The sequence below is a fragment of the Cuculus canorus genome, chromosome 26 (genome assembly GCF_017976375.1).
Source record: "Cuculus canorus isolate bCucCan1 chromosome 26, bCucCan1.pri, whole genome shotgun sequence".
NCBI classification, from domain to species: Eukaryota; Metazoa; Chordata; class Aves; order Cuculiformes; family Cuculidae; genus Cuculus; species Cuculus canorus.
The window spans coordinates 272078-292231 of NC_071426.1; the positions used below are offsets into that span (position 1 = coordinate 272078).

The 20154-nt window shown below is 53.8% G+C and overlaps 2 protein-coding genes across 2 annotated transcripts in view; one reads left to right on the top strand and one right to left on the bottom strand.

The window, feature by feature from the left end:
• The window catches only part of XPO7 (exportin 7), a 48127-nt gene extending 36724 nt beyond the window's left edge, over positions 1-11403 (bottom strand). Inside the window, exon 1 of the mRNA XM_054088863.1 lies at positions 11284-11403. Coding sequence (XP_053944838.1) covers positions 11284-11364 — 81 coding nt within the window. The 5' untranslated portion in view covers positions 11365-11403. The remainder of the gene's footprint in view (positions 1-11283) is intronic.
• Positions 11404-13869: 2466 nt separating this feature from the next.
• On the top strand, positions 13870-19753 carry DOK2 (docking protein 2). Its single transcript, XM_054088914.1, has 5 exons — positions 13870-14101; positions 15140-15436; positions 15576-15684; positions 16612-16793; positions 16864-19753. Exons 1-5 carry the CDS (start codon positions 14039-14041, stop codon positions 17755-17757), a joined length of 1545 nt encoding a protein of 514 aa, XP_053944889.1. The 5' UTR covers positions 13870-14038; the 3' UTR covers positions 17758-19753.
• The last annotated feature ends 401 nt before the right edge of the window (positions 19754-20154 follow it).

Consider the following 20154-nt stretch of genomic DNA (forward strand, 5'->3'; position numbering starts at 1 on the left):
GCAGAAGATGCCCAGACTTGGAAGCTTTCATTATCTATCTATCTATCTATCTATCTATCAATCAAATATATTTTATTTATTATGGTCATTTCAGTTTCAAGTTTAATGTGCTCAAATATATTGTGATAAACTGTAATCTGAACATATTTCTGTGATGAAAACCGTTTATGGATCATTTTCATGCTTGTGTTACCAACCCATTTCCTTCCCTGTTTTGTACTCTATTCGATTTTCTGTCACACAGACAGACAGGGCAGTTGAGCTGCCCTGATTCTGCATCCCAGCTTCACAATGTTAAGTTTCCAGCACATTTTCCCATCGCTGTGTGGAAGGCAGTGCAGGTCCCTTCTCTCTGCTGTCAGGGCAGAAATCAGGCTACAGCCTTCCTCCAGCTCCGAAAGGCAGGGCAGCTCAGGCACTGGAGTACAGTTAGCGGGACTATGTCCCTACCGACACCAGGCAATGCCTCCTCTTCCAACCAAGATAAAAAAATGTACCATTTAGTGCAACGATTACGGAGGGTAAGGGCTCTGCAGGCTTCAGATAAGGGCTCCGGCATGAGAGAGCAGAGAATGTGACCCAGGAAGATACTCCGGCATCCCACACATGCTCTACTACAGGATGGAAGGCATGCAGAGCACTAAAGGCACGATTGCAACCACCCAAACTGGTGTTCAGTGCTGCTTAAGAACAAACAGCTCCAAAAACTCTTTGTAAAACCATCTCACAAGACAGCGATGGAAGAAACAGGGAAGTGGAAGTTGAAAAGGGAAGGAGAAAGGGGAATTCATGGGGGCACAGGGTCACAGGGAGCTGGGGATGGTGACTCTCGCAGCTGTTGGGATGGCATTTTAGCGTTTTAGGAAGAGAACTGCAGTCACGGGAGACACCAATCACCTCCTCCTTCCTGGCTCCCAGCCTTCTGAGTTGCTCTTATCTGCTCCTTGCACGATGGCACTGAAATCCCAGGATTTCTCTGCAGTTGTACACACCCTGTTCCATAAACACATTTGAGTACACCCAGAGTACAGTAAAAAACAAGACCTCTAAGTTCATCCAGTCCAGCCATCAGCTCAACTCCACCATGCCTGCTAAACCATGTCCCAAAGTGCCACATCTCTGAGCCCCTTCAGGGATGGAGACTCCCCCACTGCCCTGGGCAGCCTGGTCCAGTGCTTCACCGCTCTCTCAGCAAAGGAAGTCTTCCTAATATCCAATCTAAACCTCCCCTGGTGCAACTTGAGGACACTTTCTCTCGTCCTATCGCTTGTTACTTGGGAGAAGAGCCCAGCACCCACCTCACCACAACCTCCTTTCCAGGAGCTGCAGAGAGTGATGAGGTTTCCCCTAAGCCTTGTCTTCTCCAGGCTAAACAGCCCCAAGTTCTTCAGCTGCTCCCAGAATCCCTGGGCTCCAGCCCCTTCCCCAGCTCCGTTCCCTTCTCCAGATGTGCTGGGTAGGAATTGCCAATCCATTCACCTCATATAAACCTTACATCATTTTAGTGCTCATTTCTTTAATAGAAATGAGTCCCCTCTGTATGTGCCATCACCTTTGTACGATCTCAGCCTCTGATGCTTGGCCACTGCAAGCAGCTGGGAAGCTCAAAATGTGCAAAAAACCCTAACCCATCAATCTCATTTATCCCACAAGCTACAAATAAAACTCGTCACTGTTCAGTGTTTTCCCTGTGGTGAAGATAAACAACGTGTGATCATCTTTAAAATGATAAATACTACAAGGGAAGTAGCAGCGACCTAACAGGAGTCCCTGGGGGATGGTGATGGAATTGATCTTGGATTACACGATTGCTTAAGCAACACTCTTTACATCCAAGGGCTGCAATGAGCTCTCGGCAGGTTTGGTTCAATCAAGTTTGACTTCGCCACGTTGACAGTTACCATTTCAGAAAACTGAGGGAATGCCGGCTGTGCTCGGCACGCTCAAGATGGCAGAGTTGGAGAGAGAGCAGGAGCGGACACAGCCAGCCCTGGCTGCTTGGGAAGCACGCAAGCAACAACCCCACGGATTCAGACACCTACAATCGAGTATCCGGCTTAACAAGATCAATCCAAACTCTTCTGCTGCCTGGTGGGTTTTAGTCCAAAGGATGTGCCTTGTAAATCCTCCAGGCATGCGTTGTGTCTAAGACACTCCTTCCTCCTGCCTTACGGTTACTGAATCCTTGAGCAAGAGATCCTGCAATGTGGTTAACACAGTTATTTTCGGTCCAAGCACGTTCACCCATTCCAATAGCCATCAACCGATTCCCCTGTATGTTATAAAGCAAGTCAGACTTCATGGTGCTGGGCAACTGCAGGTCAGACAGGGAGATGCTGGTGTCTGTGACCACCATGAGCACACAAGGCACTCCAGAAGTGTTACCTGTGCACCTCCAGGACAACTCAAAAGTGGGAAGAGACCATCACCAATTTTTCCTTCCCCCTGAACACTTTAGTTCATAGTCTCCCCTCTTTAGCTCAATCTCCCTTCTTTCAGCTGAAACACAGTAGGGAAGGGATCGTCCCCTTGTACTCAGCACTAGTGAGGCTGCATCTCGAATTGTGTCTTCAGTTTTGGACCCCTTGGTACAAGAAGGATGTTGAGGGGCTGGAGTGTGTCCAGAGAAGGCAATGGAGCTGGTGAAGGGGCTGGAGCCCAGGGGTTCTTGAAGCAACTGAGGGAGCTGGGATTGTTCAGCCTGGAGAAGAGGAGGCTGAGGGGAGATCTCATCGCTCTCTGCAGCTGCTGGAAAGGACGTTGTGGTGAGGTGGGTGCTGGGCTCTTCTCCCAAGCAACAAGCGATAGGACGAGAGAAAGTTGCATCAGGGGAGGTTTAGATTGGATAATAGGAAAATTTCTTTACTGAAAGTGAAGCATTGTTCCAGGCTTCTAATATCTTTAAAAGTCAGCTAATTTCTGGGATGATAAACCATGCCCTGTGCTGACGAAACTGCCTCTACACCATGACAGAGTCCCACCAAACTGAAGGCAAGCATTCCCGCCTCCAATCTGCACTGAATCTGTTGTAAGTGGTATTAAGAGATCTCTGGTGATGTAATACCTAGGAATGGGTGAATTGCTGACTTCTGTCCCAAGAAAGGCCTCTCTCCTGGTGGGAGGACTCAGCACGGCCCAAGGCAAGGACAGCAGCACCATCAGCCTGGTAATGGCAGCACATAGACGCTCCACTTTGGGAAGGAAAAAGGAGAGGCTGAAGCAGCACCAACAATGGGAGAAAGGGTCCCTCCTGTTTCTCTTTACTTTTTCATTTCAATGTCGCAGCTGATCTATGGCTGCAGCAATCGCACCCTTCTCACCTCTCCATCACAGCCGAACATTCCCTGTGCATCTGAGAGCTTTTTGTTTGGTAAAGGCTGTCTGTTTCCTAAGGAGCGGCAATCAAGAAATTAGGAAACAGCAAGGACACCAACAACAACACTGGATAAATGAAGACAGGAATGAGTCAAACCTCTTTAAATCTTTTCTACCTGTTAGTAAAAACCACAGGACGTATTATAAAAAGACAGGAGTCTGCCATGCAAGCAGCATTCCCCATTTGGAGTGAGGGCACAGGGACCAGGCAGATCCCAAGGTCGCTACACCTCTCACAGCAGACAGAAGCATTTTTCCTATTATGAATATTAGCAGTGGATCCCGGACACCTCCAGGTGTAATTACAGCTCTAGGGAGCAAACAGGATCAGGCTCTGGGTATTCAGTCTGAAAGACACCTCTGATGGTTATTCTGGAAGGAGACAGCCCATATTTTGTGCCTCAAAACTACAGAACCAGACAAGAGGCACCAGGGTTCTTTGCCTGCACAGGTCTGTATGGTATAGACAGACTGGAAGCGCTGTTGCTACATGATGGGAGCAGGAGCTGGAGCTACGAAACAATGCTCCATGTGGCACTGTTAGCATTGTGGGGGATCACTCCTTATCTGTTTTGATAGCAGGGTAATCCCGGTGGGCTTCGCGGTAGAGTACCACCCTAACACCAGTAACACACCTTCCATTCTGCTGATTTTCACTGAGCAATATTATTTCTTTGAACTCTAGGAAGAAACGTTAATTTACAAAATGATCCAAATGAACAGAAAATGGCTTTTTAGGTGACAGATTCTTCCCCCAACTTCCCTTGTATTTCCTTATACAGGTGGAAAAGAAAACAGTTTTCAACCCTTCCACCATGTTCAGGATATGGAACGAGGGGTAAGCAGCCTCACAGCAGATATCAGAGCCAAGGGAGGAAAATGAAGGCAACTGCACTACAGGGCAAGCTGGCTTTTACATTTCTGGGTCTCATCTTCTCTGACAGGGACCGCAGCCAACTTTTGGGGCCACAGCTTTGCAGAACAAGCCACCTTCAGGTGTTACGATCGATACCACAAGTCACAGCACTGCCAGTGGGAAGTTTCACCCAAATGGGAATCAACTACCAAAGACCCCAACAACTCAAACCCAAGCCCCTCATGGCAACAGATCTGCAATTGCATTGAATTCACAGCATGTGGATTTGTTTGAGACCCAAAGCTCTGCTCCAAGGTGAACAGAAGCCTTCCAGACACCCTGAAAACTCTGGAGGTTCCTCCAACCGTATGAAACACTGAAGCTACTACAAGGCTGCTTCATCTCACCATCCAGAAACAGCAAAGGGATCCAAGAACTGCACATCACCTTCACCTTACTGGTTAAACTAGCGTTGGCCACAGACTTTATCAAGGGCTTGAAGACAAACAACAGAATTAGCATTTCGCAGCACAATGTCCTTGGACTATAACTCTTGTAATCACCACGTTCAAATACTGACCTGGTGATATGAGGGCATTGAGTTTTCAAACAGGAATTCAACCCAAACCCAGGATGATACCGCAATAACATCCCCGTCATTATACAAGGATACTGAACAATATGATAGAAGAACTGTAAATTTCAATTTAACAAGTTCAGCTAGAAACCCACACTTTAAACTACCAAAACACTGCGAGCAGAAAGAAGGGTTCTTACACCACGTATACAGTAGAAATGATCTCAAACAAGGGACAGAGGAGAAGGTCTGCTAAAAGATGGAATGTGTTTTACTCTCCTAACGCTAAAACACTGCTTCTTAGTCCAGAGCTTGGTGTTGATTTACACGCAGGACTTGTACCAGGTAAATTCTGGCCTGTCAGATGCTCCTGTGAGCAAACAGTGTTGGGTGTAACCTGTGCTCCGGGTTCTGCAGGATGATAGGCACCACAGCACACAAGGACCTCTGCCCTCCCACAGAGCCCCATCCAGCCTGGCCTTGAGCACCTCCAGGGATCAGGCAGCCACCACCGTTCTGGGCAACCTGGGTCAGGGCCTCCCCACACTGACAGCAAAACATTTCCTTCTAAGATCTCATCTCTATCTCCCCTCTTTCAGCTGAAAATCATCTTCCCTAACCCTGATAAAAAGCCTCTTGCAAATCAAAATTGAAGATGTGCAGAAATTCCTGGGAGCCAGGTTGGACCAAGACAAAAGGCCAAAGATGTGCCAGTATAATTACGGTGAGGAAAACAAGAGTGTCCTCAGACACAGAACACTGGTTACTCCTGCAAAAACACCCTGAGATGCTTGCAGTGAAGCCACATGGCTGTATCACCAGGAAAGCAGCAGAAGCTACTCATAAATATCTCCTTAAAAACACAGTTTAGAAGCAGAAAGACAAAAATTACACGTTTGCTGGCAAATTTTAGTAGTAAAAATGTAACTTATTGGCCTTTGCTTTACTAAGCCTGAGCCCTACAGCCTCAAAACACAACCACAGTGCCCAGAACCAAGGGCAGCGAGGCTTTATTAACAGTAACAGAGTTCCCTAGCTACAGAGCATTCAGTGTTCTCTTAAAATGATTAAAATGAACAAATCCTCTCTGATGGCATTAGCGCTGGCTAGATGAGGTGCACAGCTAGGCCGCTGGAGCAGGGAGAGACCACCATCCACCTGCCCACCTGCTCAAAGTCCCGCTCTGCCCTTCTTACACCACCACTCCAAGCATCCAGTGCACACAAGCAGAGCTTTGCCTTCCCACTTCATGCTGCCGGAATTTGGAATCTTCAGGTGAGCTGTCCTGGATAGAACAGCATCAGCGGGAGCAGAAGCAGAGCTGTCTGCTGCCAGCACCAATGTACCAGACACCTTACCTGCACCCGAAGGAACCTCCCAAGTAGCCCCAAGGGACAGGGAATAAACTCCTGGTGGCACTGAAAAGGAGCATCCACATTTTTTAGGTCAAGGTTTGATCTTGGGGCACTGAATTGCAACTCTGTCCCTCCTTCCTTCAGCTGAAATCCAGCTCCAAACACCTACCCCTGGTATCCTACAACTCCAGTGTGGAGCAGGGCAGTTAAAAAAAGGACATAACTTAAAAAAAAAAAAAAAAAGCCTAATTTGCAAAAGAAATTTGCTCTATTTTCAGTCAGAGCTGTGCTTCCCCCTCCCTGGGCCCAAAGCACTGCTGTGGGCTGCTCTGAGATAGAGCTCCAATGGCTTGCAGAATGTAAAAGCTGGAACTAAAACAAATTGAAAAGTATCCCAAGCAATTGGTAGCTGGGCAGCAGGCTGCGCTGCGACTCTTTTACCAAGCAAGGACAAGGTTACCGAGATATCCAATAGGAAACACGCACCTCGGTCTCCAGGGTTTCCTCTGGAGCGAGCCGAACGTTATAGATTTGAAGAGCCAAATTAGATTCTGCATTAGAGCCAAACCAGCATCCTTTAGAATACAGAAACACACTAGGGAGAAAAGTTCCAGGGATGGAGAAAGAATTGCCCTAGGAAATAGTCTAGAAGAGAACAAGAGCCACCAACATGAGGGATGTGAGGACAGAGTGGCACCCAAATATACTTCTACAGGGTGTTCTTCCCACTGAGATGACAGCAGTTGCTCGTCTCTGCAGTGCCCGGCAGAGCTCCTGAACCTGCACACACACAACTGATCCAAACACGGACCTTTTACAGCTTGGAGCAAAGCACTGTCAGCTCATTTACCAGGTAAAATGATGGAAAACTCCATGCCAACCTCTGGGATTTGAAATGCTCAGTCCTGAAACTCAAACTGGATAGTGAGGAAGCAAAAAAAAAACGGATGTGGTTTCCTTTTCAGACACTGGATTTGTTATGGCATAGAATGGTTTTGGTTGGAAAAGACCTTCAAGATCATCCAGTCCAACCATCAGTCCAGCCCTGCGCTAAGGCTGCCACCAGACCATGTCCCCAAGTATGACACCTGCTCATCTTTTAAACCCCTCCAGGAATGGCGACTCAACCACCTCCCTGGGCAGCCTGGCCCAAAGGTGGACAACCCTTTCAGTCAAGAAATTCCTCTTGATATCCAACCTAAATCTCCCCTGGCGCATCCCGAGGCCATTTCTCCTTGTGCTGTCACTGGCTACCAGGGAAAAGAGACCAACCTCTAACTTGCTGAAACCTCCTTTTTGGCAGTTGTGGATCATGATGAGGTCTCCCCTCAGCCTCCTCTTCTCCAGGCTAAACAGCCCCTGGTCCTTCAGCTGCTCGCAGAACTCCTGGACTCCAGACCGTTCCCCAGCTCCAATCCCCTTCACTGGATGCACTCCAGCATCTCAATGTCCTTCTTGGAGTGAGGGGCCCAAAACTGAACCCAAGATTCAAGGTGCAGCCTCAAGAGTGCCAAGTACGGGGCACAATCACTTCCCTGCTCCTGCTGGCCACACTATTCCTGATGCAAGCCAGGATGCTGTTGGCCTTCTTGGCCACCTGGGCCACTGCTGGCTCACGTTCAGCTGACTATTGCCCAGCACCCCTAGGTTCTTCTTCTCCAGCTGCTCCTCTCCAAGCCAACATTTTGATTACAAGCAGCCCCTTGGCACCTGACACGCTGCCTCACGCTGGCCCAAATCTCTGGCTGTCAAAGCTGTGGAGTCAAGGACTGAGAACAGGCAATACTACATGTCAGAGTGACAATTTTTAATCACTGCAATGTTTTTTTTTAAATTCGAGATGAATGAAGAATTCAAAGTCACAGAATTCAGCATCATCCTGCACAAAACGCTCTCCCGTAGAATGTTCACACACAGTGTGTCCTGGTTTAGGGCAGCAACACAGAAACATCTAAGGGGCAAGGAAAGTGGAAGAAAAACAAATATAATATAGACCTGTTTCCAAGAAGGGTAAAAAAAAAAAAGCTGGAAGAGGACTTGTATTAACCTGCAGAGCTAATTGCAATGACATCCTCACTGCTTTCCTCTGCCTCTGCTGTGAGCGAGTTCAAGTGATGCTCACAAGACCTAGAGTACAAATCCAAAACAAGGCTGTACAAGCTTTGTGAGCAGTGGAAAAGTCACTGTGCAGTGATTTGGTTTAGGACCTTAGGACTCCCAGCCACACAGAATCATCTGATTCTCCCTGCTCCTGTATCAGTGCTGCTTCTGTTTCCAGGCGCTGAACAGTGCCCCTATGAAGCGCTGCTCAAGGGAAAGCCCCACAGACGGCTCTGACTGCACCGTTCCCACCAACACCACGGGTTGCCCCGCTCACCATCCAAACGACATCTGTTTTCAAAGACGAAAACAAGATATTCTCCTTCATCATGACCTTAAAAGTTTGCCATCACCCTCACTGTTGCTCAACACTGTAAAGTAAATAACTTCAGCCCAGGTGCAGTCTATAAACGATGGGTTTGTGTTTCACCACGCAGCAGGTATGGTTCCAGAAGTTCCACTGCAAACATAGAACTCCCAAACTGAAGCTATCACAGAGCAGCAGCAAGACTTTCCTAACCTGCTAAATTCCACACAGCTTTGACAGCCAAGGTTTCCTTACAAATCCCTGTTCCCCTTACAATAGGACCTACTCCTACAGCACAGGACCAAGATCCTGCGACGCTGGGTAACTTGGAACCGCTCTGTTAAACAAACATGACGTTTGAGAGGAGTCTTGCAATGTAGCTCAAATCACGTCCATCAGCCTGGTGCTTCAGGCAGATCTCACACCTAAAGTTTATTAATAAACCCCATTATTTCCTCCAGCAGCAAAAATCCAGTTATAAAGGGAACCTCACAGTCTCCCTTTGATAGGCTCTTCAGAGCCTTTACCTGCAGCAGAGAGAAGACACGGCAATAAAGAGCAAGCAAACCCCATCCAGTTAGAGCACATAACGATTTTGTCAGCTGTTTGCCCCGTACAGGAACCGCCCCGAGCTGCAGGTGCCTGTGTGTGCAAATCAGTTTTCCTCCGAGTGAAACATCTTCCAAACCCCTGCCGTTAAACTTTAACCAAGTTGAATACAGCGACTGCAACCCTGTTCTTACGGCTCTGATTTCCATTTGCTCAATTCAATATTTAACACAGAAAAGCAGGGCACGAAGCACAGTTTTAAAGCAATGAGAGATGCTGCTTCACTGCCCTCAGTGTCCCTCTAGCTGAGTTTTAAAGGTAGAGCTCAACTCACAATAAACAATTTCATAGATTCTTTGCTAAATTCAGAGCCTGCGAATTGTTTAACGATGCAGGAATTCCTCTCCTTCCCTGACATCACCCAAGGGAACGCTTGCCAGACAACCTGAGCGCTGCCCGGCTCTGCATAGAGTTAATAAACTGCTCACCCTTGTGGTTTGTGCAGGGATGATGGGAAGAACATATTTATTTAAAAGTTGCATAGATAATATGTAACCACCATGACGGATCAGCTGGCCCTTCAGACACCTGCAAATCCTTGGCAAGTTCAACTCAAACAGTATGCAAAACCCATCACCATTCCCCGACCTGGGCCTAGTTTTAACTTTTGAAGTCACCATCAGCAATAATCGCAGTGTTCCATCCAAACACTCCATCTGAGCCAAGGGGCTTCCACCTAACCCCTCTGTCAAAGCTGAGGGGCTTCCATTTGACCCCTACATTAGAGCCAAGAGGCTTCCATCTGATGCCTACGTTAGAGCCAAGGGGCTTCCACCTGACCCCTCTGTCAATATGGAATGGCTTCCACCTAGCCACCCCAGCAGAGCTGAGGGGCTTCCATCCACGCTCTACATCAAAGCTAAGGCGTCTCCATCCTGCCTGTCCCTCAAAGCCGAGGGGCTTCCATCCAACCCCTACATCAAAGCCGAGAGACTTCCTTATGACCTGTACAGTAATGCTGAGGGCTTTCCATCCTGTCCTTCCATCAATGCTGAGGGGCTTCCACTCGGCCCCACTATTTGGGACGCGAGTTTTCCCATCTTGCCCCTCTGTCAGATCCACTGTCACCTTGGATTTGCCTCCCGGCTCCTGTCCATGACCTCAACGCTCTTCTCCACGCAGGGGGTTGTTTATAACACCAACCAAACCACTTTACTTACAGATCAAGACTCTCTCTCGTTGCTGGAACAAAAACCAAGCCTGGCTGCAAGAGGCAGGAATGTGTATCCCAAAGGTGGGATGGAGGCTGAGAGACCCTGGGAGAAGGGTGGCGGGAGATGGGGCTCTGGTTGTGTCCAAGTGGGGTCCCAGAGTCCTTTTCCCAACTGTTTGCTACCGACGTTGCTGGAAAACTCCACGGTGGCAGTGGGAGGAGGCAGAGACCACGGGGAAACGGGAGGGGGGACTCTGGGCTGGGGAACAGGGGAGAGGAGGGAGGCCTGGCAGGTGAGCCGGGAGGTGGTGAAGCCAGGGCCGGTGCACAGGGAGACCTCAGCAGTGCATGGGGGGACAGGAGAGCCCCGACTGGTGCACGGGAAGATGGCCAGAGCACAGGGAAGCCCAGACGGTACACGGAGAGACTCAGCGGTGCACGGGGAGGCGGTAAAGCCGCGGCCGGTGCACGGGGAGACTCCACCGCAACACAGGGAGTGGGGGGAACCCCGGCCCGTGCACGGAGAGGCCTCAGCACTACACAGAGAGGAGGTGAAGCCACGTCCTGTGCTCGGGGAGGCCCGACCGGTGCACGGGTAAGCGGTGAAGCCCCGGCAGGTGCTCAGGGAGGCCCCACCAGCGCACGGGGAGGCCCGTGCCACCGGCCAAGCCAGGCTGCTCGCCCCCATTTCCCCCACAGCACTCGCCACGCATCCCTCCGCCGCGGCCTATCCCCCAGAGGCGGCGCTGCGCCCCGGCGGCCGCTCCACGGCGCCTCAGGGCCTGCAGGCCCGCTGCCGCCACCCCCGCCTCCCCGCGCCGGGCCGGGCCAGGCCGCACCGCACCCCCTCTACCCCGCCCAACCCCGGCCCCGGGGCAGCGCCCGGTGGGCCGGAAGAGGGAGGGAAAGCCGGGGCCGTTGGGGCCGTGGGGCGGCGCAGCCCCCCCTCACCTGCACATGATCCGCCATTTTGCTCCATTCATGCTCCACTCCCCCCGGCGCCCAACGGCCCCCCCACCGCGCGCTGCGCATGCGTGGAGCTTACGGACACGCCCCTTCCTCCCGGCGCGCATGCGCAAAGCACTGACCATGCCCCTCCTCGGATTCCGCATGCGCAGCGCTTCCGGACACTCCCCCGCCTCAGAAAGAGTTGACCACGCCCCCTCTCCGAGCCTCCCTGACGACTGCCCACGCGCAGAGCCATCAGACACGCCCTTCTACTTATGGCCACACCCGATTCTCCCTATGGCCACACCCACTCACCCCCACTAGCCTAAGCGCATGCGTAGATGCCCGACGTAAGCTCTCAGCTCCCTGCACCGCGAGCGTCGCGCATGTGCAGAAGCGATAGTCGAGTCCCCGCTGCGGCGCGGTGACGTCACGACGGGAGCGACGCGCGGACGGGCGGGTTTGTTGACAGCGCCCTTAAAGGGGCCGCGTCCCCCCCAGTGCCTCGAGTGCTCGGCAGCAATGGTTCTGGTTTCCCTAGTGAGGGACAAGCTTCCTGCCCTAGTACGCCCTGCATCAGTGCTCCTAGTGTTCTATAACCATGTCCCTGCCTGCAGTTCTTTGCATCAGTGCTCCCAATGCCACAGCAGTCTCTGCACCAATGCTCCCAGTTCCACCCAGCCCCTGCACCAGTGCTCCCAGTTCCTTCAGTCCATGCACCAGTGCTCCCAGTGTCCTACAACCACATCTCTGCAGCCAGCTCTTTGCACCAGTGCTCCCAGTGACCCCAGTGGCCCAGCAGGCTCCGCACCAGTGCTCCCAGTTCCTTCAACCCTGCACCAGTGCTCCCAATTCCCCAAGCACGAGTCCTTCCATTGTCTTACAACCACGGTTCTGCAGCCAGCTCCTTGCACCAGTGCTCCTAGTGCAGCACAGGAGGTAGCTGCACAGCACAGGTGGTCCAGCAGCCCCTGCACCAGTGCTCCCAGTTATCCTAGCCAGTGCCGAGGCTCCAGCTCCTATTCCTGCCCCTGTCATCCCATGCACGTCTGGGCACCAGGGCAGGGGCTGCTGGGCCACTGGGGGCACTGGGAGCACTGGTGCTGGGGTAACTTGGAACACTGGCATAGGGGCTGCTAGGGCACAAGGCTTCTCCCTGACTAGGGTAACTGGGAGCACTGGTGCAGGGGCTACTGGGGCCCTGGGAGCACTAGTGCCGTACAGTGGGGGCACTGGAAGCTCTGCTACTGTGCTAATTGGGGGCACTGGTGCAGAGGCTGCTAGGGTACAAGGCTTCTCCCTGACTGGGGTAACTGGGAGAGGTGGTACAGGTGCTACTGGGGCACTGGGAACACTGGCGCTGTACGCTGGGGCACTGGAAGCACTGATACTGGACTGGGGTAACTGGGAGCACTGGTGCAGGGTGCTGGTTTAACACCCCAGTGCTGCCCACAGCCTTTTCCTCCCTCCTCCTCATCGCTCCTTACTGGGACCACTGGTTTGACTGGGCTCTGCACTGTGCTTGGGAGTGGGCAGCTCAGCAGAGTCAAGGGGTCATTTTCCCACTGGAGCATCCCTTGGAGCTGCTGGACCCACTTCATAGAGTCATAGACTAGTGTGGGTTGGAAGGAACCTCAAAGCCCAGCCAGTTTCACCCCACCTGGATCAGGGGCTCCAAGCCCCATTCAACCCGGCCTTGAACACCTCCAGGGATGGGGCAGCCACCACTGCTCTGGGCAACCTGGGCCAGGGCCTCCCCACCCTCATCGTGAAGAAATTCCTTCTTATATCTGGTCTAAATCTGCCCCTCTCCAGTTTATCTCCATTCCCCCTCATCCTGCCACCACAAGCCTTTATGATCAGCCCCTCCCCAGCTTTCTTGGAGCCCCTTCAGGTACTGGAAGCTGCTCTAAGGTCTCCTCAGAGCCTTCTCTCCTCCAGGCTGAACAACCCCAACTCTCTCAGCCTGTCCTCGTAGGGAAGGTGCTCGGATCATCCTTGTAGCCTCCTCTGGACCCGTTCCAACAGCTCCCTCTCCTTCTTATGGACTCCAGAACTGGACACAATCCTCCAGATGAGTCTCACAAGAGAGGAATAGACGGGCAGAATCCCATCCCTCCCTGCTGGCCACACCGCTTTGGATGCAGCCCAGGACACGGTTGGTTTCTGGGCTGCGAGCACATGTGGCTGGCTCGTGTCGAGCTTCTTATCGACCAGAACCCCCCAAATCCTTCTCTGCAGGGCTGCTTTCAATCACATCATCCCCCATCACGTACTGAAACCGGGGATTGCCCCGACCCAAGTGTAGGACCTTACACTTGGCCTTGTTGAACCTCCTGAGGTTCTCACAGCCCCACTTCTCCAGGCCCCTCTGGATGATTTCCCGTCCTTCTGGTGTGCCAGGTGCACCCCTCAGCTTGGTGTCATCTGCAAACTTGCCGAGGGTGCCTTCAATGTCTTGGTAATATCACCTATGAAGATATTAAACAGCGATTTCACAGACGGGAAAGCTGAGGCAGGGCTGTGTGTCGCTGGCTGCCCTTTATGGTAAATTCAGAGGCGCAGGAAGCCCAAGCCCACGCGGCGCGAGTGTAGGAAACAGAAGAACCCAACCACACGTCACATGCTTAGACAGTGCAACCCGTCAGCTCGGCAGCGGGACAGGGGTGTGCAGACAGACTGAGACCCCCCCGGAGCTGTGGGGTGGGGGGGGGACGGCAACGGAGGGGCAGCAGCGGAGGATGCTGCTGGCTGGAGGATGGAGGAGGTGGTGGTGAAGCAGGGTGTGCTCTACCTCCAGCTGCAGCAGACCTTTGGGAAGGTGAGGAGGTGGTGAGGAGATGCTCTGTGGCTTGGCTGGGCTGGATGTGGGACTACCGGGGGGGTTGCAGTCAAAGGGAATGGGATGCTCCCACCCGTTGGCTGCCCAACCATCCTTCAGCTCTCCACCAGCGTGTTAGGGTTTTGGGGACAAGGAAGGCACTGGGGACAAAGAACGTGCCAAGGACAAGGTAAGTGTTGGGAACAAGGAAAGTGCTTGCGAGAAGGAAGGTGCTGAGGACAAGGAAAGCGCTGGCGGCAAGGAATGTTCTGGGAATAAAGAAGGCACTGATTACAAGGAAGGAACTGGGGACAAGCTACCAAGAGGACCTCCCCACCAGGTCCCCCGGCAGAGGCTCTTTGATGCAAGCCAGAGCTGCAGCAGAAGCTGCTGCAACCACAGTGCCGCGTTGCTTCAGTGGCTGAGAATGGCCGGTGTTTGGCAATGGCTTGTGCAAGAAGGGGAAGGAGCCATCAGGGCGTCTCCGGCTCTGTGCCTGGGTGGGAGGAAGAGCCGAGTCTTGCTTCCCACGGTCACCTTCCGCAGGGGCTCCGAAGGCATGGGCAAGGCAGGAGAACAGTCATGGTGAAGGAGACCACCTTCATGGTCCCCAGAAAAAAAGGCAAAGCCTGCTGGGTCCACCAGGTCTCCAGTGTGTGGAGCTGCTGTGGAGGATGCTCAAATGTTGGTGCAAAACTTTCTCTCCCATCTCTGGGAGGATGGAGACGTGGGATGGATCCCAGTGCTAGGTCAGCCTGTGATGCTGCTGAGGCCTTTCTTATCTGGAAAAGCCTTGCCACTGGCTATTCCATGTGTCAGGAATGCTTTTCCCCATGCTGCCCAGTTCATCTCATGCCCTGCTTTGACCAACCAGCCTGGCCAAGGGTGCAAGAACCTGTCTGGACATGGAGGGGTTTGCTCCAATGTCCTGCCCTTTGCTCACATGTGATTCCAAGGGGATGAAAACTGCTGGAAGGGTGCAAGCAGAGCCGGTCAGTGCTGGGTTTTCACTCTTCTCACTGCTTCTCTCCATGGCAGAAATGGAAGAAGTTCTGGGGCGTCCTCTACCGGGAAAGCTCCTGCTCCATCGCCCGCCTGGAGCTATTTGAGGGCTCAGCACCACAGGCCGCCGAAAAGCTGTGGAAGGGCGAGAGCAGCAAGCGGCTGGTCAAGCTGAGTGACTGCGTGCACGTGGCAGAGGTGAGCGGCGATGCTGGCTGCCCCAAGGACACCGTCCCCTTCCTGCTGGAGACTACAGACAAGCGGTACCTCCTGGCCACTGATGGCACCGAGGTGGCTGGCTGGATCCAGAAGCTGTGCGAGCTGGCCTTCCCGGTATGTGCCAGACAGGGAGAAGTGGGGTATGGGAGACAGTGGAATCCATGTGGGAGAACCCCAAGGGTTGGCTGCGATGGGGAAGGCAGGACAGATGCTGTGCAGTGCCCTCACTCACTCGTTGCTCTTTCCCTCGCAGAGGAGCAGGGAAGAGCAGGCAGCAGGCAAGGATGGTCATCAGAGCGCGCTGGGCACCGATGGCGAGTTCTCCATGGAGGAAAACTCCCTCTACAGCTCTCGGGGCAAAGGTAGGGACCAGGAGGTGGGGAGGGAGCTGGGGACCTGGGTTTGCTTGCACAAGAGGCAGCACATGTCATGGGATCACGGAATGGCTTGGGTCGGAAGGGACCTCAACGCTCATCCAGTGCCACCCCCTGCCATGGGCAGGGACACCTCCCACTGGATCAGGGGCTCCAAGCCCCATCCAACCTGGCCTGGAACCCCTCCAGGGATGGGGCAGCCACCACTGCTCTGGGCACCCTGGGCCAGGGCCTCCCCACCCTCACAGTGAAACATTTCTCCCTAAGATCTCATCTCAATCTCCCCTCTTTTAGCTTAAGACTATTCCCCCTTGTCCTCTTCCTCCCCTCCCTGATCCAGAGCCCCTCCCCAGCTTTTCTGGAGCCCCTTTCAGTACTGGAAGCTGCTCTAAGGTCTCCTTAGAGCGTTCCCTTCCCCAGGCTGAACAAGGCCAACTCCCTCAGCCTGTCCTCGTACAGGAGGTTCTCTAGCCCTTGGATCCTCCATGGCCTCCTCTGGACCCGTTCCAACAGTTCCATGTACTTCTTATGCTGGGGATCCCAGACCTGGACACAGGGCTCCAGGTGGGGTCCCACAGTGTCTCATCACCAGACACCTTGGCTGGGTTTGCAGCAGGGGGGAAGCTCCTGCTGTGGCTGTGTGCAGGCAACATGCTGGGAGGTCTTCTCCTGAAATAGCCTCTATGTTCTCTTCCTGCTCTGCGGTTTGGCAGGGCTGCATTTCGCTGTGCAGCAGCTATCAGGCAGCTCCCACACATCTGCAGCCCATGAGCCCTTATCAGCCGGATGCTGCTGCCCCAGTTGCTGGGTCATGAGCCCCATGGCGTCTCTCTAGGGTGGGAAATGCTGCTTTGCTCTTGCAAGGAGGAGCTCTGCTCCTTGCACATGTTAAATGCCACCCTTCTCCATCCTCAGCTGGCTTGGGGCAAGCATTCGAGGTGACGATGAGGGCCACAGAGTCCTCTGAGCGCTGCCGGCTCTGGGGCCGGTGCATTCTGCGAGCTGGTGAGGAGGCACTGGAGCTGCTGGATTTCCAGACTTTGGAGATCATCTACAGCTGGCCCTACCGCTTCCTGCGGCGCTTTGGGCGGGATAAGGTGAGTGGGACGCAGGAAGGGTGGGTGGCGGTGGGCTGCGGCACGGGGACCTGATCCCATCCGTCCCCAGGTGACCTTCTCCTTCGAGGCCGGCCGGCGCTGTGCATCCGGAGAAGGCAACTTTGAGTTTGAGACCAGGCAAGGCAACGAGATCTTCCAGGTAATTGAGTCAGCCATCAACGTGCATCGGGGCCGGGGGGCTGAGGAGCCACGGTGGAGTGGCCCTGGGGACGATGCCTCCCGGCCACTTGGCCATGCCAAGAAGCCCAGTTGGGCGCAGGGGCACGAGCAGCTCGGTGGCACCAAAAGCCCCTTGCAGGAGCCCACCTCCATGGGGAAGGTGGCAAAAGCCAAAGCGGTGATGCCACCCAGCAGCTCCTCTGGGACTGGGGAGCCACCGAGCACCTTCCTGCCCTCCCGTGGTGCTGACTGCCCCTACGCCGAGCCCTGCAACTTGCGCCGGGGAAACCCCTCGATGCCAGAGAAGGGCTGGAGGCAGGATGCTCCAGCCAAGATGGATGCTGAATCTGAGTATGCTGTCCCCTTCGACACCATTGCCAAGACCTTCATGGCTCACAAATTCGGGGGCCATCACCCTGAGGATGTCCTGCACCCCCTCTATGATAGCATTGGGGAGGCTGAGGGGCAGGTGGGCAAGCAGCCCCCTCCACGCCCCACTGCTGCCAAGCCTTACCACATCTATGATGAACCAGAGGGTACGTGTGCCCACACGGTCTACGACGAGCCCGAGGAGGTGAAGGGGGAGGCGTGGAAGCTGCAGGCAGCCCCGGAGGATCCCACGGGGCATGAGTACCCCTACAACCCTCAGAGAGATGACTACGCCGTGCCCAAGAAACCTGTCCCGCTGCAGCAGCCGTTCCTTCTCCAGGGCAAGGAGTGGTTGGGGGACAATGAATACGACAACGTGGCCCTCAAGTTTGCTAAAAAGAGGAATCTGCAGTGAGAGGGGTGGGGAAAGAAAGGAGTTCCCCTTCCCAGCCCGCCTCTCCCCCATCCTCGGCGGAGCTGAGACCCCGCCAGCTCAGCGCACCCATGGCTGAGCAGGACAGGGTGAAGAGCTCGGCGAGCATCCCTTCGGAGCGGCGGGGCACATCTGGCCAGCTGTGGCCGCTGGGGGGCAGTGTGCACCCGCTGGACGGGGCAGGGACTCTTCCCCACTGCTGCTCCGCTCCAGCCATCCCCGCAGCCTCGGGTGCTCCTGCGGGCTGAACTCCAAGCACACACAACCCCCCCCCCGCTCCTTCTCCGCTCAAACCTCGGGAACTCCAGCTCTTCCTGCAGTGGAACCCCCTGTGCATCGCTATAGATGCACGAGAGATGCAGCTAAGTGATGCACAGCCCCTGGGATACTCAGCCCCTGCTGGCTGGTGCTCCGCGTCCCCAGGGATGCGTGTACTGTATGACAAGATGCAACTGAATGATGCATGGCCACAGGATGCTCAGCCCGTGCTGGTTGGTGCTGCACAGCCCCAGGGGTGCACATCCCACACTGCAAGATGCAACCAGATGATGCGTGGTCCTGGGATCCTCAGCCTGTTCTGGTTGGTGTTGCACAGCTCCAGCCATGCACATCCCACACTTTGAAGGCAACTGGACAATGCATGGCTCCGGGATGCTGGCTGGTGCTCCACATCCCCAGGGATGAACATCTCATACCATAAGATGCAGCTGGATGATGCACAGCCCTGGGATGTTCACCCCATGCTGGTTGGTGCTGCACAGCCCTGGAGATGCACATCCCACACTGCAAGATGCAACCAGATGATACATGGTCCTGCGATCCTCAGCTTGTGCTGATTGGTGCCACCCAGCTCCAGGGATGTGCATCCCACACCAAGAAGGCAGCTGGATGATGCATGGCTTGCACAGCAAACACACCCCACGTGCAGATTTTTCTTCGCCTGCACTGTTCTTCACCTCCTCAGTCCTTCCCAAGGTGGCACGGTGGCCACAGGTAGCCCTCAGCCCTCAGGATGTGCCCGCTCTGGGCTCTCCCGGCGGCGTGGCTGGGCACTGTGCCTGTCTGAAGGTCACGCCGCATCCTCATTCAGCAAAAGCAACGGCATAAATTTCTACCGTCTCAGCCACTGTTTTAGTTTTGATGATTTTTTATTAAACTACTTTCCAGCTCCTCTGAATTATAGATGAAATCCTCAGCTTTACTGTCATGGTGATTTCAGAGGCTGGCTCCTCTCCTCTCCTCCCAGTACATCGAGACTAGTGCATGGCCAGACAAAGTCTGACTTGTTCAGGTTCAGCCCACTCCTCCTCTTTCTCCTATAGGCCACCTCTAGCCTTCCACAGCCCTTTGTAGGGGACATCCAGCTCCTCAGCTGGGCACGATGATAGGCACCGGCCCCCATTCTCCATTGTCTTATGGTTCCTCAGCCTCAAATCCCCGTCAGCTGATGGTCCCCCAGCCCCAAATCTCTATTGGCTGATGGTTACCCATCCCCAGTTGCCCATCCGCTGATGGTTCTCTGTCGCAGAATGATCTCTCAGGGTTGCCCCAGGCTCTGTTGGTGTCCATCACCCCATCTGAGCCACTCCAGTGCACACCAGTTCCACCACCGCGATGCAGGGATGTCAGAAGCCACTGCCGGTCCCTCATCACCCTGGCAGGTCTGGCACGGAATGCAAAGAAAAAGGCATGAATTATTTATAATCTCTTTCAATCAAATAAATGCTGAGGTGCTTGAGTTAATTTCCTGGATCCTGAAAATCCAAAGTGCAGACTTTTAATAAGGCAAATTAAGTGCTTTATATGTTACACTGATTAAAGCTCTGTATCAATCTATCACACCCTGAATTGAAGGGGCCAGGGAACAAATGGGTCACTGCAGCCGTGCTCCCCTCCCGCAAGCAGTGGTGGGCTTGGCTCTGCACCCTGGCTAGGCTCACACACATGGATATTCTCTGTGCGCAAACACCTGAAACTGGTCAGAGAGGATCCGAGGGCTGGAGCACCTCTGCTCTGGACAGGCTGAGAGTGTTGGGGTTGGAGAAGAGAAGGCTCCAGGGAGACCTTAGAGCAGCTTCCAGAATTGAAAGGGGCTCCAAGGAGGCTTGGGATGAACTTTTTACAAGGGCATGGAGTGACAGGACAAGAGGGAATGGCTTTAAGTTGGAAGGGGGAAGATTTAGATTGGACATTAGGAAGAAATTCTTCATGATGAGGGTGGGGAGGCCCTGGCCCAGATTGCCCAGAGCAGTGGTGGCTGCCCCATCCCTGGAGGGTTTCAAGGCCAGGTTGGATGGGGCTTGGAGGCCCTGATCCAGTGGGAGGTGTCCCTGCCCATGGCAGGGGTGGAAATGGATGGGCTTTGAGGTCCCTACCAAA

Excerpts from the sequence above, each read along its gene's own strand:
- DOK2 (XM_054088914.1), top strand. The coding sequence starts at position 14,039 with ATGGAGGAGGTGGTGGTGAAGCAGGGTGTGCTCTACCTCCAGCTGCAG. Across the intron at positions 15,437-15,575 it reads TGTGCGAGCTGGCCTTCCCG|AGGAGCAGGGAAGAGCAGGC; the intron begins GTATGTGCCAGA and ends TTTCCCTCGCAG. Across the intron at positions 15,685-16,611 it reads CTACAGCTCTCGGGGCAAAG|CTGGCTTGGGGCAAGCATTC; the intron begins GTAGGGACCAGG and ends CTCCATCCTCAG.